This window comes from Dasypus novemcinctus, chromosome 5 (genome assembly GCF_030445035.2).
Source record: "Dasypus novemcinctus isolate mDasNov1 chromosome 5, mDasNov1.1.hap2, whole genome shotgun sequence".
Taxonomy (NCBI): domain Eukaryota; kingdom Metazoa; phylum Chordata; class Mammalia; order Cingulata; family Dasypodidae; genus Dasypus; species Dasypus novemcinctus.
Genome location: NC_080677.1, coordinates 22,567,462 through 22,582,142, shown reverse-complemented (window position 1 = coordinate 22,582,142; position 14,681 = coordinate 22,567,462). Strand labels below are relative to the sequence as shown.

At 40.5% G+C, this 14,681-nt stretch overlaps 1 protein-coding gene across 1 annotated transcript in view; it reads right to left on the bottom strand.

Annotated features, from left to right (window-relative positions):
- The window catches only part of AOAH (acyloxyacyl hydrolase), a 216,151-nt gene that overhangs the window by 72,139 nt on the left and 129,331 nt on the right, over nt 1–14,681 (bottom strand). Inside the window, exon 13 of the mRNA XM_058296776.2 lies at nt 3,800–3,882. Within this exon, the coding sequence (XP_058152759.1) occupies nt 3,800–3,882 (83 nt within the window). The remainder of the gene's footprint in view (nt 1–3,799; nt 3,883–14,681) is intronic.

The window sequence follows — 14,681 nt, the reverse complement described above, 5'->3', positions numbered from 1 at the left end:
GACTCGCTAGGCTGGGCTGGCAGAAGGTGTGCCCCGCACCCCACCGTGCCCCCGCGTTTGGGCGCAGCCTCTGCCCGGGAGTGGGGTGAAGACGGCCCGGGCAAGCTGGCTCGTCCGGCAACCCGGAAGGAGCTCCCTGGGTCGCCTTGGGCCGTCCTGTTCCCCGAAGCACAATTCCATTTTACAGATGCAGAAACAGGCTAGGGAAATTAAACCACACACACCAGTTCCAAGGGCCTAAATTCAAAACCATTCAGCTATTTTATACTGTAAGGAAAGCGTAAAATTTTATGAGCCAACAAGGAGAGGAAGGGCTCTGCTCCCTCTTCTCTGGGCATCGCTTTCCAGCTCTGGGAAGTGAGGTGATGGTCTGGAAGGATCGGACCCTTTTGCCCCTCTGGGTGCCGCCACCTTCCACCACCTGGAGTTCTGGCCAGTTGGGAGCTGTAAGAGCCACTGCGAACCACCTCCTTTGCTGACTGCAAAGAAATCTTAAAGGAGCCTCGCTATTCCTAACCCCCACATCAGATAATTATTCCCTGAATTACAGATGACCTTTACAGTTGACATTTTAAAATCCTTTACAATCACGAGCCACGGCCAATCATGCAGGTATCTATGGAAATTTTTGAGAACTCTTACATCAACATCGAGATCAAAGTAGGAACTGTTTCTTTAATTCTTACTACACAATTTTTAAATAAAGACGTTAGTATTCCATTCAACTCTTTCTTCCCTTTTTCCTCTTTCTCTCCTCGCTGGTTCTGAAAAATAAGTGCAGCCATAAATATGCAGAATGGGGAAAGCTGACTTTTCCTATATCTAATAAAAACCTTGGGGAGTAATTGAGATAACTCGGAGCAGGCAGTCAGGTTACGTGCTGCATAATATCAAAAGAAAATCCACAGCAAGGAAAAGCAAGAGAAAATAGGAAGACAGGCAGGAGAATAAAACCAGAACTTTAAATAATGAATACCTGTGAGAAACTAAAAAAATTCTTTCAGAATCATATTCTTAGAAGAAAAATAGTCAAGAAGCATCTTCAAAGATGTACCTTTTTTTTTTTTAGACAAAGTGTACACTTTATGCATTTCTGAGGATTGCAAATTTAAAGCAAAGGAAGGAAATATTCCGTCCTCCCCCTCTCCCCCGGCCGCTGGCGTCTATTCATTAGGCAAAAGTCTGACAGAAGCTGCAGGTTTCTTTCAAATTCTGACATGTATGTGTTTTCACGATTATGTTCTCCTCCCATCTCCTTCTTCCCCTTTTATCTCTACTATCTGAATTTTAAAGGAAAGCTGTCAAGATGGCAGATCACAAAAGGAGAAATGTCTACTAACCATTGTTCTGGGTACTTTTTGGAGTCTCTTGCTTTGGTCTCTTTGATTTTACAAAAGACGGCTGCCTTCATTGTGGGTAGAAAAGTGAGATTGACTTGACACTTGTGAGAGGAGAAATGCTGGCGTTGCAGGCTCAGGGAGAGAGAGCAGTTTACAGCCTGCATTTCTGGCAGCATCCTCTTCTTTACACCCGACCCTGCCCTGATATATTCGGCTACGTAACCATGGGCAAGTCTTTTACTGTTCCTGGACTCAAGTTTCATTCTAGTGGTTTTTTGTTTGAGGTTCTTTTCAGTTTTGGGAAATAGAGAAAAGTAAAAAGAATGCAAGCAATCATCAATAATCTTATCTCACATAATGATTTTTTATATTTTAATATATTTTCTACCAGTCTTTCCTCCTATGTACAGGCTCTTTTTTGTTTCTACTACTTCTTTTTTTATTTTTTTATTTTTTAACATGATAGAAATCAAACTATGCTATCCTATTTCATATCCTGATTTTTTTCCTTTTGGCAGTGTTTAGCAAATCTTTCCAAACACGCATATATAGACTTTTAACTGTCATTTTCTATATGATAGAAAATTTCTGTATTTTTCTGTATAGATATGACATTCCCCTAATATTCCCCTAGACGTACTTTTGTTCTTTGTGTGTGTCTCAAAGCTCTTGATAGCTTTGGGGGATGTCTGTGTATCTCACTAAAGGAAACACAGAGGACCTTTGTGTCAGTGATGTTCACAATCAACTTTGACAGTAACTTATCATTAAGTTACATGTGCAGAGAAGTGAAGTTGATCTATGTCTACAGATCCTCTCAGATCACAGACCTGGGAGTGGCATCAGACTGATCAGGGTACAGATTCCAGCTCTGCAGTCTACTCTGTCTGTGACCTGGAACAAGGTTCTCAACCTTTCTGTGCCTCCATTTTCTCATCTGTGACTGTGGGAGTATCTTTACAGCTCCTCAAATTCAAGAAATATACCTTAACACATTTGATATTAGGTTGAGGGCTGCAATCAAGGTGTACTTGGTAATTTTTCCTTCTTTTTCCATCCCTCAATAGTCCCCAGAACTATTACAATCAGTGGCATCTTAGAACAGAAGAAATATAATACTTGCCTTACAGTGTCGTTGCAAGGATTAACTGAAATAAACATAAAGTGCTCAGAGCAGCATATAACCATGCACTCGGTAAAAGCCCAATAAATGGAAGCTATTAGTTTGTTAATAAAAAAGATATCTATATATTGTCTTAGAATAGAATATTTATTCCACATGGAATATTCATTAGAAGAAATTCATTATTCGTAGGTCACATATTTAGTTAAAACTTTTGTGGCATGGAAAATTTCTCAATATTCTTTTGTTAATTAGATATGGCACAGGGTTGGCAAATAGGTTTAACTTCTTGTGGCAAGTCTAATCTGTTGATGATGACTGTCAAATATGTTGAGTTGCAGGAGTGGCTGAGGCAGAATCTGGGTGTAGCAAACAAGAATGCCAAGGTTGATTAGCAATATTTTCCCCAGGTTTAGGAAGAAGGAGTGGCATCCTGCGCACTAAGTATTTGCCATCTCTGCATGATGGTCTCACAAAACATTACTTGGCAATTCATTATAGGCATTAGCCAGGCCATGGTTTATCAATAAGAAATTTCATCGAAATCTAGTGGCAAGGCACTAGCTCTGGGTCCTAGATGGGGGGTTGAGATTTACATAGGTAAGAAGCAAGCCCAGAAAACACTGATGTCCTGGGAAATACAAGAAGCTGAGGGAGACCCGGAAGCCTCACTGCTTTGCAAACATACTCCTTTCCTTAATGGCTATGGAGATTTCAGCCACAAACACGTACTCTTCTTAACACTCCAACCCTGGCAGAAACTTTGCACCAAAGTGGGGAGGGCCAGGGCATGACCCTAATTGTGTTCTGTCCTTGTCCTGCTAATGCATACTGAGGTCTTGCCTCCTGAGCCTTGGCTGTTCTGCACCTTGGCCTTTCTAGAACCTAGTTGTTGGAATGACTGCCCTGCCCTCCATTGGTGTATGCCTTGATAGCATCTTGTTCTTCAACCTCTTCGCTATGGGTCAAAGGCTCTAAGCCAAGGGGTTCTTAACATTCTTTGTTTCACAGACCCCTTTGCCAGTCAGGTGAAAATCACAGACCCCTTACTAAGTCCACACTATACTGTGTATTGTTTAATAAGTATATCACACCTGCACCCACATGTCTCCACTAGAATGTTCTTTTGAATTTCAATTCAAGCTCATGGACCCCTTGTGAAGTACCCCTGCTCGAAGCCAGGCCCCTTCTCAGATAGGGCAATAGTGTTGGAAGGGGAAACTGTTCATTTTATTCTATGGTCCTTATTATCTAATTCTTGGCCTTTTTAGCACTTATGAAATAAAATCAATTATTAAAGGAACACTGTTGAAAACTTAAATTAAAAGCTACATACCATTTCTTGAAATATTCTGGTAGTCCCTGTGATTACAGCGGTTTCTTTTCCGTAAACGAAGGTAAATAGACTTTTCTTTAATTCTGAAACAAATATACATGTATGTATTTACTGCCAGGACATTCATATGATGAAGTTCAAAGAAATATATTTTTATTATATTTTAAAAATATGGTGAAAATGAACTCAGAATATTAAATATCAGCAGATGATTTTTCTGAGCTGTTAATGCACTATTGAGAGTTGATGTAAGAAAGAGTCCCAGGAAACATGATGTGTCTATGTGGTAAGAATATTTCTGAAGATATCCTACTTTTCTTTTTTTATGATGTTCTCCAGAATCACCCCTTTCTAATATTGTTATCAAGAACGTCTGTAAAGCTTTGGAGCAATTGCTTGTCTTTATCAACTCTGGTATTTTGTTCCCTTTCTTCTTTCTACTGCTAGGAAGCTGTAGAAGACTCTGTCATTGGCCCTCATATTCATTTCTCCCCTTTGTTCACTATAATAAAATTTTTAGCAGGAACCATGCCTGCCCAGCTTGAGGACTCATTTCCCAGGATCTCTTGTAGGGAGAAGTGACTATGTCACTAAGCTCTGGACAATGAGATGTAAGTAAAGTATCTAGTGGCAGTTTTTGGAAATGTTCCTTAGGAACAATTGGCAAGTGGCCCTTGCTCCTTCTCTGTCCCTTTTCCATTTGCTGCACAGGATATGCATGCCGCCATCTTGGATGATGGCGATAAGGTCCACTTGGGAAGGCAGAGCTCAAAGGAGCCTGGATCCTTAAAACTGGGTATAGTTGTGCTCCCATACCAGTTCTGAATTGTACAACTCTGAACTTTTATATAAGAGAGGAAGAAATTCATGTATTGTCTTATTTAAACCACTCATCTCTTGGGTCTCTCCGTTCCTTGTAGCTGAATCTAACACTAATGAACAAATTTGTGGCCTTGTAGCAGGCCATCATTTTAGTCATTTTCTTGGATTCTTTTTGTCCCATCTTTGCTTTTTGGTCTTCTTTGGCCAAGCTTTTAATTTAACTTAAATGTAATTTAATGTTATGTTCTCAATACTTTACAGACTTCCTAAAATCCTTTTTGAAACAATGCCAGATATAAACTAATGGACAGTAATTAAACTCTGAAGTACTCAATCACCCCTCCAAAGCATTATCTTCTTTTCATTGCAATAACTTCATCTCTCACAACCTCGTATATAATCACCTTTTATCTTTAAGTGTTATGTAAGTCTTACTACTTGTATTACAGTGCTTGCCAACAGTCCTAGTGATTCTGAAAGCTACTGTAAATCATGTTAGAGTATTCACACTGCATTGAATTCTTTTCAAGTATGAAATAACTAATGAAAACATTTCTTAATAGGAGACCAAAAGAACTGAAAAAAATTTTAGATGTCTTTCAGTTGAGGATTTTTGCTTCGTGGTAAGTTTTGAGATGAATGATTATTTGTTGTTGTTGTTGTTTTAATTTAAAAATAATTATATATATATATTTTAGTAGAGAAGTTGTGCACTTACAAAGCAATCATGCATAATGTGCAGAATTCCCATACAACACCCCTCCACCAACACCTTACATTGTTGTGTAACATTTGTTGCAGATTATGAAGGAACATCATCAGACTATTATCACTAACCATGGTCTTTGTGAATGATTATTTTTTAAAATCAAATTTACACATCACACAGTTTAAAACAATGAAATTCATTTACCCAAGAGATGTTTATTGAGTACCTACCACTGTTGTAGGCACTTGGCTTATATGGTAAATGAAAAAAATCTTTGCCCCTGTGTTGTTTACATTTCAGCAGGAAGGAACAGACCCAAAACACTAAACCCACCAGTGGAACTTAAACCCTTGGACTTCCAATGAGTCTTACAATAAATTTCTGTAAGAAATTAGCAGAATTCATTAAAACATTAAAATAACCACTGCAAATAACTTCTGTCTCAAGGGCAATGCAATTCTGACTCTAGCAGGAGTTGGGCCTGGTTAAGGATAATCCTCTACAAGTTTGTCCTTCAGGGACCAGTCTCTGGCTTGGGGGCCCGGGCTACCCACACTGCTGACCAACTGGCTACAAGTTCAGGAGTTCAGGTTCACTGATTCACTGGAAGGACATAGGGAATTCACTGAAAGCACTATAATTAAATGTAATTACAGCTAACTACAGCTGAAGGATACAAATTAGAAGAGATGTGTAGGGCGAGGTCTGGGAGGGTCTCAAATGCAAGCTTCCATGTTCTTTCTACAGGAAGTCATAACATACCATCCTTCAGGCATATCAGTGTATAGTATCAAACTCTTAGAGTTTCAGATATCCAGAATTTTTATTGGGGTCTCATTATGTAGGCCCACCCACATGGTTGAACTCAATCTCCAGGCCCCCTGCCTTCCTGGAGGTCAGGCTGCTAGGACTTGGCTCAATGCCCCACCCCTTAACCATACAGTTGGTCTTTCTGGTGTGGCCAGCTCCACCCTGTTATCTCATTAGCACAAATTGTCAGGTGTGGTCTGGGGCCACCATAAATAACAAGACAGTCCTCACATTATTACATGAAATTCCAAAGATTTAGAGTTTACCCCCAGGAGTCTGGACAAAGACTAGACTTGTTTTTGGAGGCCAAATCCCTTACTACACAATCTATCAATGAATTGGAGAAAATGAGTTTAAAGGAAAATCATCAGTAGCTAGGGAGAAAGAATTAGACAAAGGGGAGATTTGCTAACAAGTCAATTTAATCAATAATAAATAAAGTCTTGTGTGAATTTCTATCCAGAATGATGTAATTTGGTAAAATAGATTGATCAAAGTAAATGGATAACCTCTTTACATTTATTTGGTAGAATTCTGTCTTCCAACTGAACCTGAGATTGTAGGCCATCTCAATACTCAAATGCAGACCACAGAGAAAACTTTATTAATATTTCTCAAAAAGTGTTCTGTGTAACACTTATTTGAAGGTTGTTAGAGGATATCACTTACATTAAAAAAAAAAAAAGATTCCAGTGACAAATATATTTTGGAAATGCTGGTTGAAATAAAGAGAAATTTGTTTAGTGCAAGCCTTATCAGAGTCTTTAGTATGCCAAAAGGCTTTGGGTATCCCCAAATAAGGTATAATATGAAACATTGCCTAAACTTATTTGACCTCAGAATACTGTAGAAGCTCTGTTTGTATGTTTATGAGAAAGGGACATCTCCAGAAACTAGCATTCCACTGAGAATATTTTGAGAAATGCTGCTTAGATTTTTTTTTTAAGATTTATTTATTTCATTTATTTCTTTATTTCTCTCCCCCACCCCCCCCTGCCCCCACCCCGGTTGTCTGTACTCTGTGTCTATTTGCTGTGTCGTCTTCTTTGTCTGCTTCTGTTGTCAGCGGCATGGGAATCTGTGTTTCTTTTTGTTGCATCATCTTGTTGTGTCAGGTCTCCGTGTGTGCGGCACCATTCCTGGGCAGGCTGCCTTTCTTTCGCCCTGGGCTGCTCTCCTTACGGGGCGCACTCCTTGCACGTGGGGCTCCCCTACGCCGGGGACACCCCTGCGTGGCAGGCACTCCTTGCGCGCATCAGCACTGCGCATGGGCCAGCTCCACATGGGTGAAGGAGGCCCAGGGTTTGAACCGCGGACCTCCCATGTGGTAGATGGACGCCCTATCCATTGGGCCAAGTCCGCCACCTAGATTATTAAAACAGTCTCTTTTTATGTCACAAACTGATCTTTTCAGATTTATAAGCAACTACAATCTTAAATCTCTCATTTTTTTCTCAATTAAACGCTTACCTGGTCAAATCTGGGGTTGAGAAAGGTCAATATGTGCTCCAAACTCAGAAGACAGCAGAGGAAGAAATCCTAAGGGGAGCTTAACTTAACAGGTAGGAAACCTTGCCTGAGTTCAGCAGCTCATGAATTATTGAACACAGTGTCCATGAAGCCTATTTTCCTGCTCTACATTGAGGCTCCGAATTCAAAATCTATCATGCTGTCCTGCTAATCTTTTCATGTCTGTACTCCGAGCACCCTTTTCTATTCATCCTCACCTCTACACAAACCCCCCCCCCCGCATAATTAGCCTATTGCCAGTCTCCTTGAATACACAACAAATCATATTCTGCATGCTTATCTCTCTCTGAGGCTCAAGTCTTGGTTGTTATGTGATGCAATGAATTAGGGGTTGCAATGAATTAGGGGTTGCACAGGTTTCTGGAATATGGTTGGTATCAAAGAACTGGAAAGAATTTTAAAAAGTCTTTAATCCAACTCTCTGGCTGCATGCTCAACTGACCTCTGTCTATATCAGAAAGAATACTATTCACTCTTTTCTTAAAACGTTCTAGTGAAAGTCCCTGAATAAAGCCTAATTCATCCTTAAAACTATCCAATTTTATCCTGTTCCACCATCCTGTCTTAACCTTTCAAATTGTATTACTGTTTGTCTCTTACTGACCCCACTATCCTTCTGAGCGTCAGTCTATTTTTGTGACTTATTCCCTAAGATTCAAATAGAGTCTCCAAAATTAGATCCAAATTAGCTGTGCCTCTGTGTAAGAAATAGGCCTCAGGAATTTCTCCAGGATTTGACACATCATGGTTGCTTGAATCATGTGAGGCAGGTTATTAGAGGGAAAGGAAGACCACAGCTGAAGATCCAGCAGACAACATGGCTGACAGACAACATGACTGGCAGATAACATGGCCAGCAGGCAACATGGCTGACCGACATCCTGGACAGCAGGCAACATAGCCAACAGATAGCATGGCCAGGAGACCACATGGCTGTGAGACTCTGCCCAGAAACCTTCTGAGGGATCCTGGGAGACCCTGGAATGAGAATCTCATTTGGAATGAGAATCTCACTTGGAATGAGAATCCTGTTCAGTGTCAAGGGAAAGCCCCAGATATCCTCAAAAGGCCTCACCATTGGCCCTCTGAGAAATGACAGGTAGGGCAACCAATCAGAACAGCAAACAGACTTTAAAAATCCCTGACCTACGGTCCCATGTGCGCAACTCATCCTGCAGTAGGCCTGTGGTCCATACCTTGGACTGGGTACTTTTCTCGTTTTTTTGTTTCTTAATAAACTTTTTACTCCCTTGCCTACCCTATGGCATGTCCTTAAATTCTTTTATGTGGCATAAGCCAAGAACCTAGAAGCCCAGAAACCCAGAGCCATCTGGTAACACTTGGTTTATTCAGAAGACTTGCGGCATACGATGGCTTTGGGAACGCTCTTTTATTGACTCTCTCCAAGGTGGCTCCATCCTGAATCAATACTGGAGGCAACAGTTCTTTCTGATTTAAGTCAACCCCTGTAATTTGTCTGCCTTAATCTTGATGGCTTGAATCTCTTTTTAAAGATGCATAAATCTTTTGACTTTTTTCTGTTTTGCTTTCTTTTTTTCTTTCAGTCAGACTAAAATGAGGGAGTGGTGGTGGTACTTAGAAGGATCTCAGAGAAAGCGGGTTTTTTGTGTATCTGAGCCAATGTGGGGAGTTAACATTTTCCACATGAAAGAAAGCAGTATGATTGGTTACGTTTTACACATTCTAGTGCTTAATACAGGAGCCTGCAAACCTCAAACTCTTGATGCTGTTTCTGACAAGAAATTTTAATGAAACTATTCACCCATCAGTAAAGATTCCTATATTCTTGAAAGAAAGGTACAACTAACTGTATCTATAATATTAATAACCACACAATTTACTTTTCATGAGCAGGTCATGAGCAAAACAGTATTGTGGTACATAAATTCCATTTTTAGAATTATCAAAAACACATTTATGACTAAATATTGGTAACAAATTACTCCCCCAAAGGAAAATAACCCCTCTTTATTAACCGTGAAATTATTTTAGTATTGAACTCAGATCTATTTGTCCATTCCCCATCTGCTTTTTCAAAATATAATAAAATAGTCAAAGCAGAGGGTGTAAATGATGCAGTATATAAAGTATTCATTTCAGGCTTCTGGATAAAGATAGCAGATTGAACACACACATTTACTTCTCTCCCTTGAGAAACCCCATAAAATGACAGTAAATGAACGTGTCCATAAGAACAAAGAGAACAGTAAGAGCCAAGAGCCTCAAAATGTTGGAAGTAGAAGCATATGGACAGTGCTAATGGATTTAGCAGACCCAAGAAGGTTGCATCTTAAGCTGGCAGGAGAGAATGCAGAGAAGCAAATCCACTGATTCATACTGCAGAACCCCAAAAGACTTGGGAGTTAGTTGCATGTGATACCTCTAGAAATTGAGATGGGGCTAAAGAACAGAAGTTTTGGTCCGGTCAGAAGATTGCTTAAAGTGAGTCTGGAGGTCATTCCAGAGGTTACTCTTATGCATGTCTCAGCAGGATCTCATTGACTGCCACAGTAAACTGCCCTAAGCAGGGGGGGGTCCTGAGGGCTCTAGAGACATCTAGACACTATAGGCAGGGCAGACAATCCCAGGAATTCAGCACCCTGTCAGTGGGCCTTACCTTGGAATATATGCTCCCCAATGTAACAGAGTTAGACTCATAATTTCCCTACACATGGCTCTTCTGGTCCTGTTATTTGAACCTATAATTAGCACTATACTCATTAAATATATGTCCCAGAGACTTAAATCTTCTGGCTTTTCATATACCAGTTGAGCCCCTGAATCTCTGCAGAGTTGCAGCCAACACCTGCTCTCCAGTTCATTGGACTTGCCCAGGACAACTAACAAAAGGATGATGATGGTCAATGCCCATCCCCCCAAAAAGCAGAATATCTCCAACTTGCATGCAAGACAGTTTCATCCATCTGTTCCATGGATCTAAGCCCCTTCTCAATCAGAAAGAGTGGGCAGTACCAGTCTAAAATCCTCAAAACTGAGGAATGAACAAACATAAGGTGGGAATGCAACTATGGACTAAAGTAAAATTATTATTATTATCCTAACAATGGAAGAACGTGTAACATTGATATAAAGGCAGTGGCCACCAGAGTTTCTGAGGGGAGAGAGAGGGAAGAATAGGTGTAACATGGGGCATTTTTGGGACATTGGAATTATCTAAATGACATTGCAATGACAGATATAGGCCATTATACATTTTGTCTAAAGCTATAAAAAGGTGCAGTGCAAAGTATAAACTATAATGTAAACTACTGGCCATGGTTAATAGCTGTGGCAGTTTGATGTTATTTTTGAATTCCAAAAAGAGATACTGATTATGTTTGTAAACTGGTCTGTTCTTCTGGGCATGATACCCTTTGATTGTATTAGATTCAGCTGAGATGGCTTTGATTAAATTATGTTAAGATTAGGACTTTGATTCAACCACATCATTAGGGCAACTCAGTTTGAGTCTCTGTTCCCTTGATGGGCTATATAAATGGATGCTTAATCAAAAACAAAGAAGTAGATACACAGAGAAGATATATGGAGGAAGAGATACAGCTTCATAGACATGGCAGAAGCCCCGGGAAGAGAAACGAGCCGTGGGAAGAGAGACAAGCACTATGCCAGCCTCCAGCTGAGATTGGAAGAAGCTGGACCCATGGAGCCTTAAGAGGAAAGAGGAAGGCTGAACCCTCGCAGACATTGCCAGCTATCTTGCTTCAACCCATGGCAGCAGAATTTGGTAAGGAAGTAACCTTAAGTTGGACTCTTTAGGGCCTTGTAACTGTAAGCTCCTACCCAAATAAATACCCTTTATAAAAGCCAACTGATTTCTGGTATTTGCATCAGCACCTCTTTGGCTGACTAATACAGTACCAATGCTTCAATATGTGTTCATCAATTTTAACAAATTTACTGAAGCAGGCTAGCAAGATAGGGAATTAATAGACAGATCTGGAACCTGGCAAGAAATCAACATGGACATTAGCAACTCCAAGATGGCTGCTGGAAGACCCTCCCCAAGATTCTGCCACTCAGAAGAAGACTTCTTCTGGAAGCCAGGAGAAGCCCGAATATACAAGGACTTTATCATTGGGCCCTCCTGGGAGATTGCTGGGGGAAATAAGCAATCAAAATGGTAAACAGCTGGAACTCCTCCCCTGCCATTAGCAAAGGGGTGGGATAATCAACAGTTCAAAAGCCAGGCACAAGGCCTGAACAAGATCTCTTGCTCTCTCCTGCTCTCTTGACTCTGGACCGGGATTCCAGGTGCCTCTCCCCCACTTGGATCACCTCGAAAGTAAAACCTGGGCATTTATAACTTATAATGAAAAACTGTAGCCTGTAATTCAGCCTTCTTTATCACTTCTCAGTCCCTTCTTCTCTACCTGGGATCCCTGATCTGTTATTTCCTCCCATTTCTCTTCCTTCCCTACCTAAAGAAATTACTGGCCTAACTCACCTGACATGCTCTCGAAATTCATTTCTCCAGCACAGAGAACCTAAACAAAATCCGGTAACCTTACCACACTAATCAAAGATGTTGTTAATGAAGAAAAGTGGGGGGAGTGCAGGTGGACGGGATGGGGTATATGGGAATTCCCTATATTTTTGATGTATCATTTATATAATCTAATGCTTATTTAAAAATAACAAAAGCTTTTTTTTACATCAAGAGTTGAAAGTTGGTGGCTAGCATATGGAAGCAAAACAAAGTTGCAGAATGCGGAAGAATATTTGATGAAAATTGTAAAGACATGGCATTTTTGAAAGCATCCTTGGGGTTGATTGAAGTCTAATGAGGATATTGATGTTCCTAAATAGTGGCCTCCATTTGAATGAGGCATAGCTGTCTTTTGAAAGGCCAGTTGGCTGTGAAGTTCGTTCCTGAGGGCTCGTGCCATGAGGTTAATTTTGAAAAACTGGTGATGAAAATCAACCAGAAAAAACCCTTCATTTTACAGACGTGGAAAGGAAACACACACGTGATCTGTTTTTATTAAGACATTGATTTTTAATTTTGTAAATGGATAATGAAACAACCTTATGTGGATTAATATGGAGATAAAATTCCAACCTTTTCTGTAATGCTACCCTAGAGTCACAAGCTACTAACAAATTTGCTAAAGGTGAGAACCTAGTAAATGCAATGCCACTTTAAAATTCTGGTTTGAAAAAATTGAGATGCATTTAACAACAACAAAAAATAAAAATAAAAAAAGCAGTTAGAACCTCCAGCCCCCTTCCTGGCTGGCCAGTTTTGGTGCTCTGTGGGGCATTGACTGTGGGACTCTTTGCGATTCACCAGGTGGGTGGGCTGGCTGGAGGGTCCGAGATGGCATCATTCACATGACTGATGCCTTGGAAGGGCCAGCTAGAAGTCTGTATTTAGCTGCGTCCCTCTTCTTCTCCAAGTGTTTCATACACAAATGGTTCAATGATTTGGTTTTATAAAGTTCACGACTTCAGGTCTCTGTTCAAATCTCACCTTCTCAATAAGGTGTATCCTAGCCCCTCTATACTTAATCCCTCTTGCCTTTTTTTATTCATAGCACAATGATTTTCTCCTAACATGCTCTATAATTTGCTAATTCATGATGATTACCTAGCTACTGTACAGATAATTTCCCTTTAAACTAGATTATTTTTTCCAATTTGTTGACTGTTTGGTTGTAGAGTAGGGAATTTGGCCTCCAAAAACAAAAAACAAAAAGACAGGTCTTTTCTTTGTCCAGGCTCCTGGTGGATAACCTCTAATCATTTGTATTTCTTGTGATAAGGTGAGAAGAAAGTCTTCTGTTATTGATGGTTCATGACCTTTGTCCAGACTCCTGGAGCGTAAGCTCTAAATCTTTGGAATTTCTTGTGATAATGTGATTAGTGTCTTGTTATTCCTGGTGGCCCCAGACTACACCTGACAATTTATGCTAATGAATGCCAAGGTGGAGCCCACCACACCAGAAAGACCAACTATATGATTAAGGGGTGGGGCATTGTTCCAAGTCGTATCAGCCTGACCTCCAGGAAGGCAGCGGGCCTGGAGATCGGGAAGGCCCATGTGGACCTAAATAATGAGACCCCAATAAAAATTCTGCATATCTGAAACTCCAAGAGCATCCATGATTGATAGTATACATTGATGTGCCTAAAGGATGATGGCATTATGACTTCCTGTATAGAGAACACAGGAGCTTGCATTTGAGACCCTCTAAAACCTCGCCCTACGTGTCTCTTCTTATTTGCATCCTTTTACTGTAATTAAACAGTAGCTAGAAGTATAGTGCTTTCAGTGAATTCTGTATGTGCTTCCAGTGGATCAGTGAGCCTGAACCCCTGAACTTGTAGCCAGTTGGTCAGCCGTGTGGGTGGCCTGGGCCCCCAAGCTAGGGGCTGGTCCCTGAAGGACAAACTTGTAGAGGATTGTCCTTAACCTGTGGGGACTGGCCCAACTCCTGATAAAGTCAGAACTGTAGTATTGCCCTTGAGATAGAGTTATTTGCAGTGGTTATTTTAATGTTTTAATGAATTCTGCTAATTTCTTACAGAAGTTTATTGTAAGACACATTGGAAGTCCAAGGGTTTAAGTTAAACTGATTTGTTTCTTTACACACCACATCATGCAGCTGGTGATTTAATTCATGCTATTTATACTCTTCTTCTTTGTCCCTAGCATTTCCCTAATACGTTAATTCCTGCCAATCTGATTTGTTTTAGGCAATCTGAGAAAATGCACGTAAAGAAGGTTTGTAGATCAAATGAAAAATGATGTTATTCAGCGATCCTTTTATTGAGGACCTACCATGTGCCACATAATGTGCAGTGCTAAGGATACAAAGTGAAGTCATCTGATTTCTGCACTAAAGATGCTTGGAGTCCAGGTGTGGAGCAGGCAGGGTGGGGAGACAATAAACAGTTTTGATAAGTTAGGACCATGGCAGTGAAGAACACAGAGACTGGAGCAGGAGAGGGGCAGGTTGGGGAATGAAG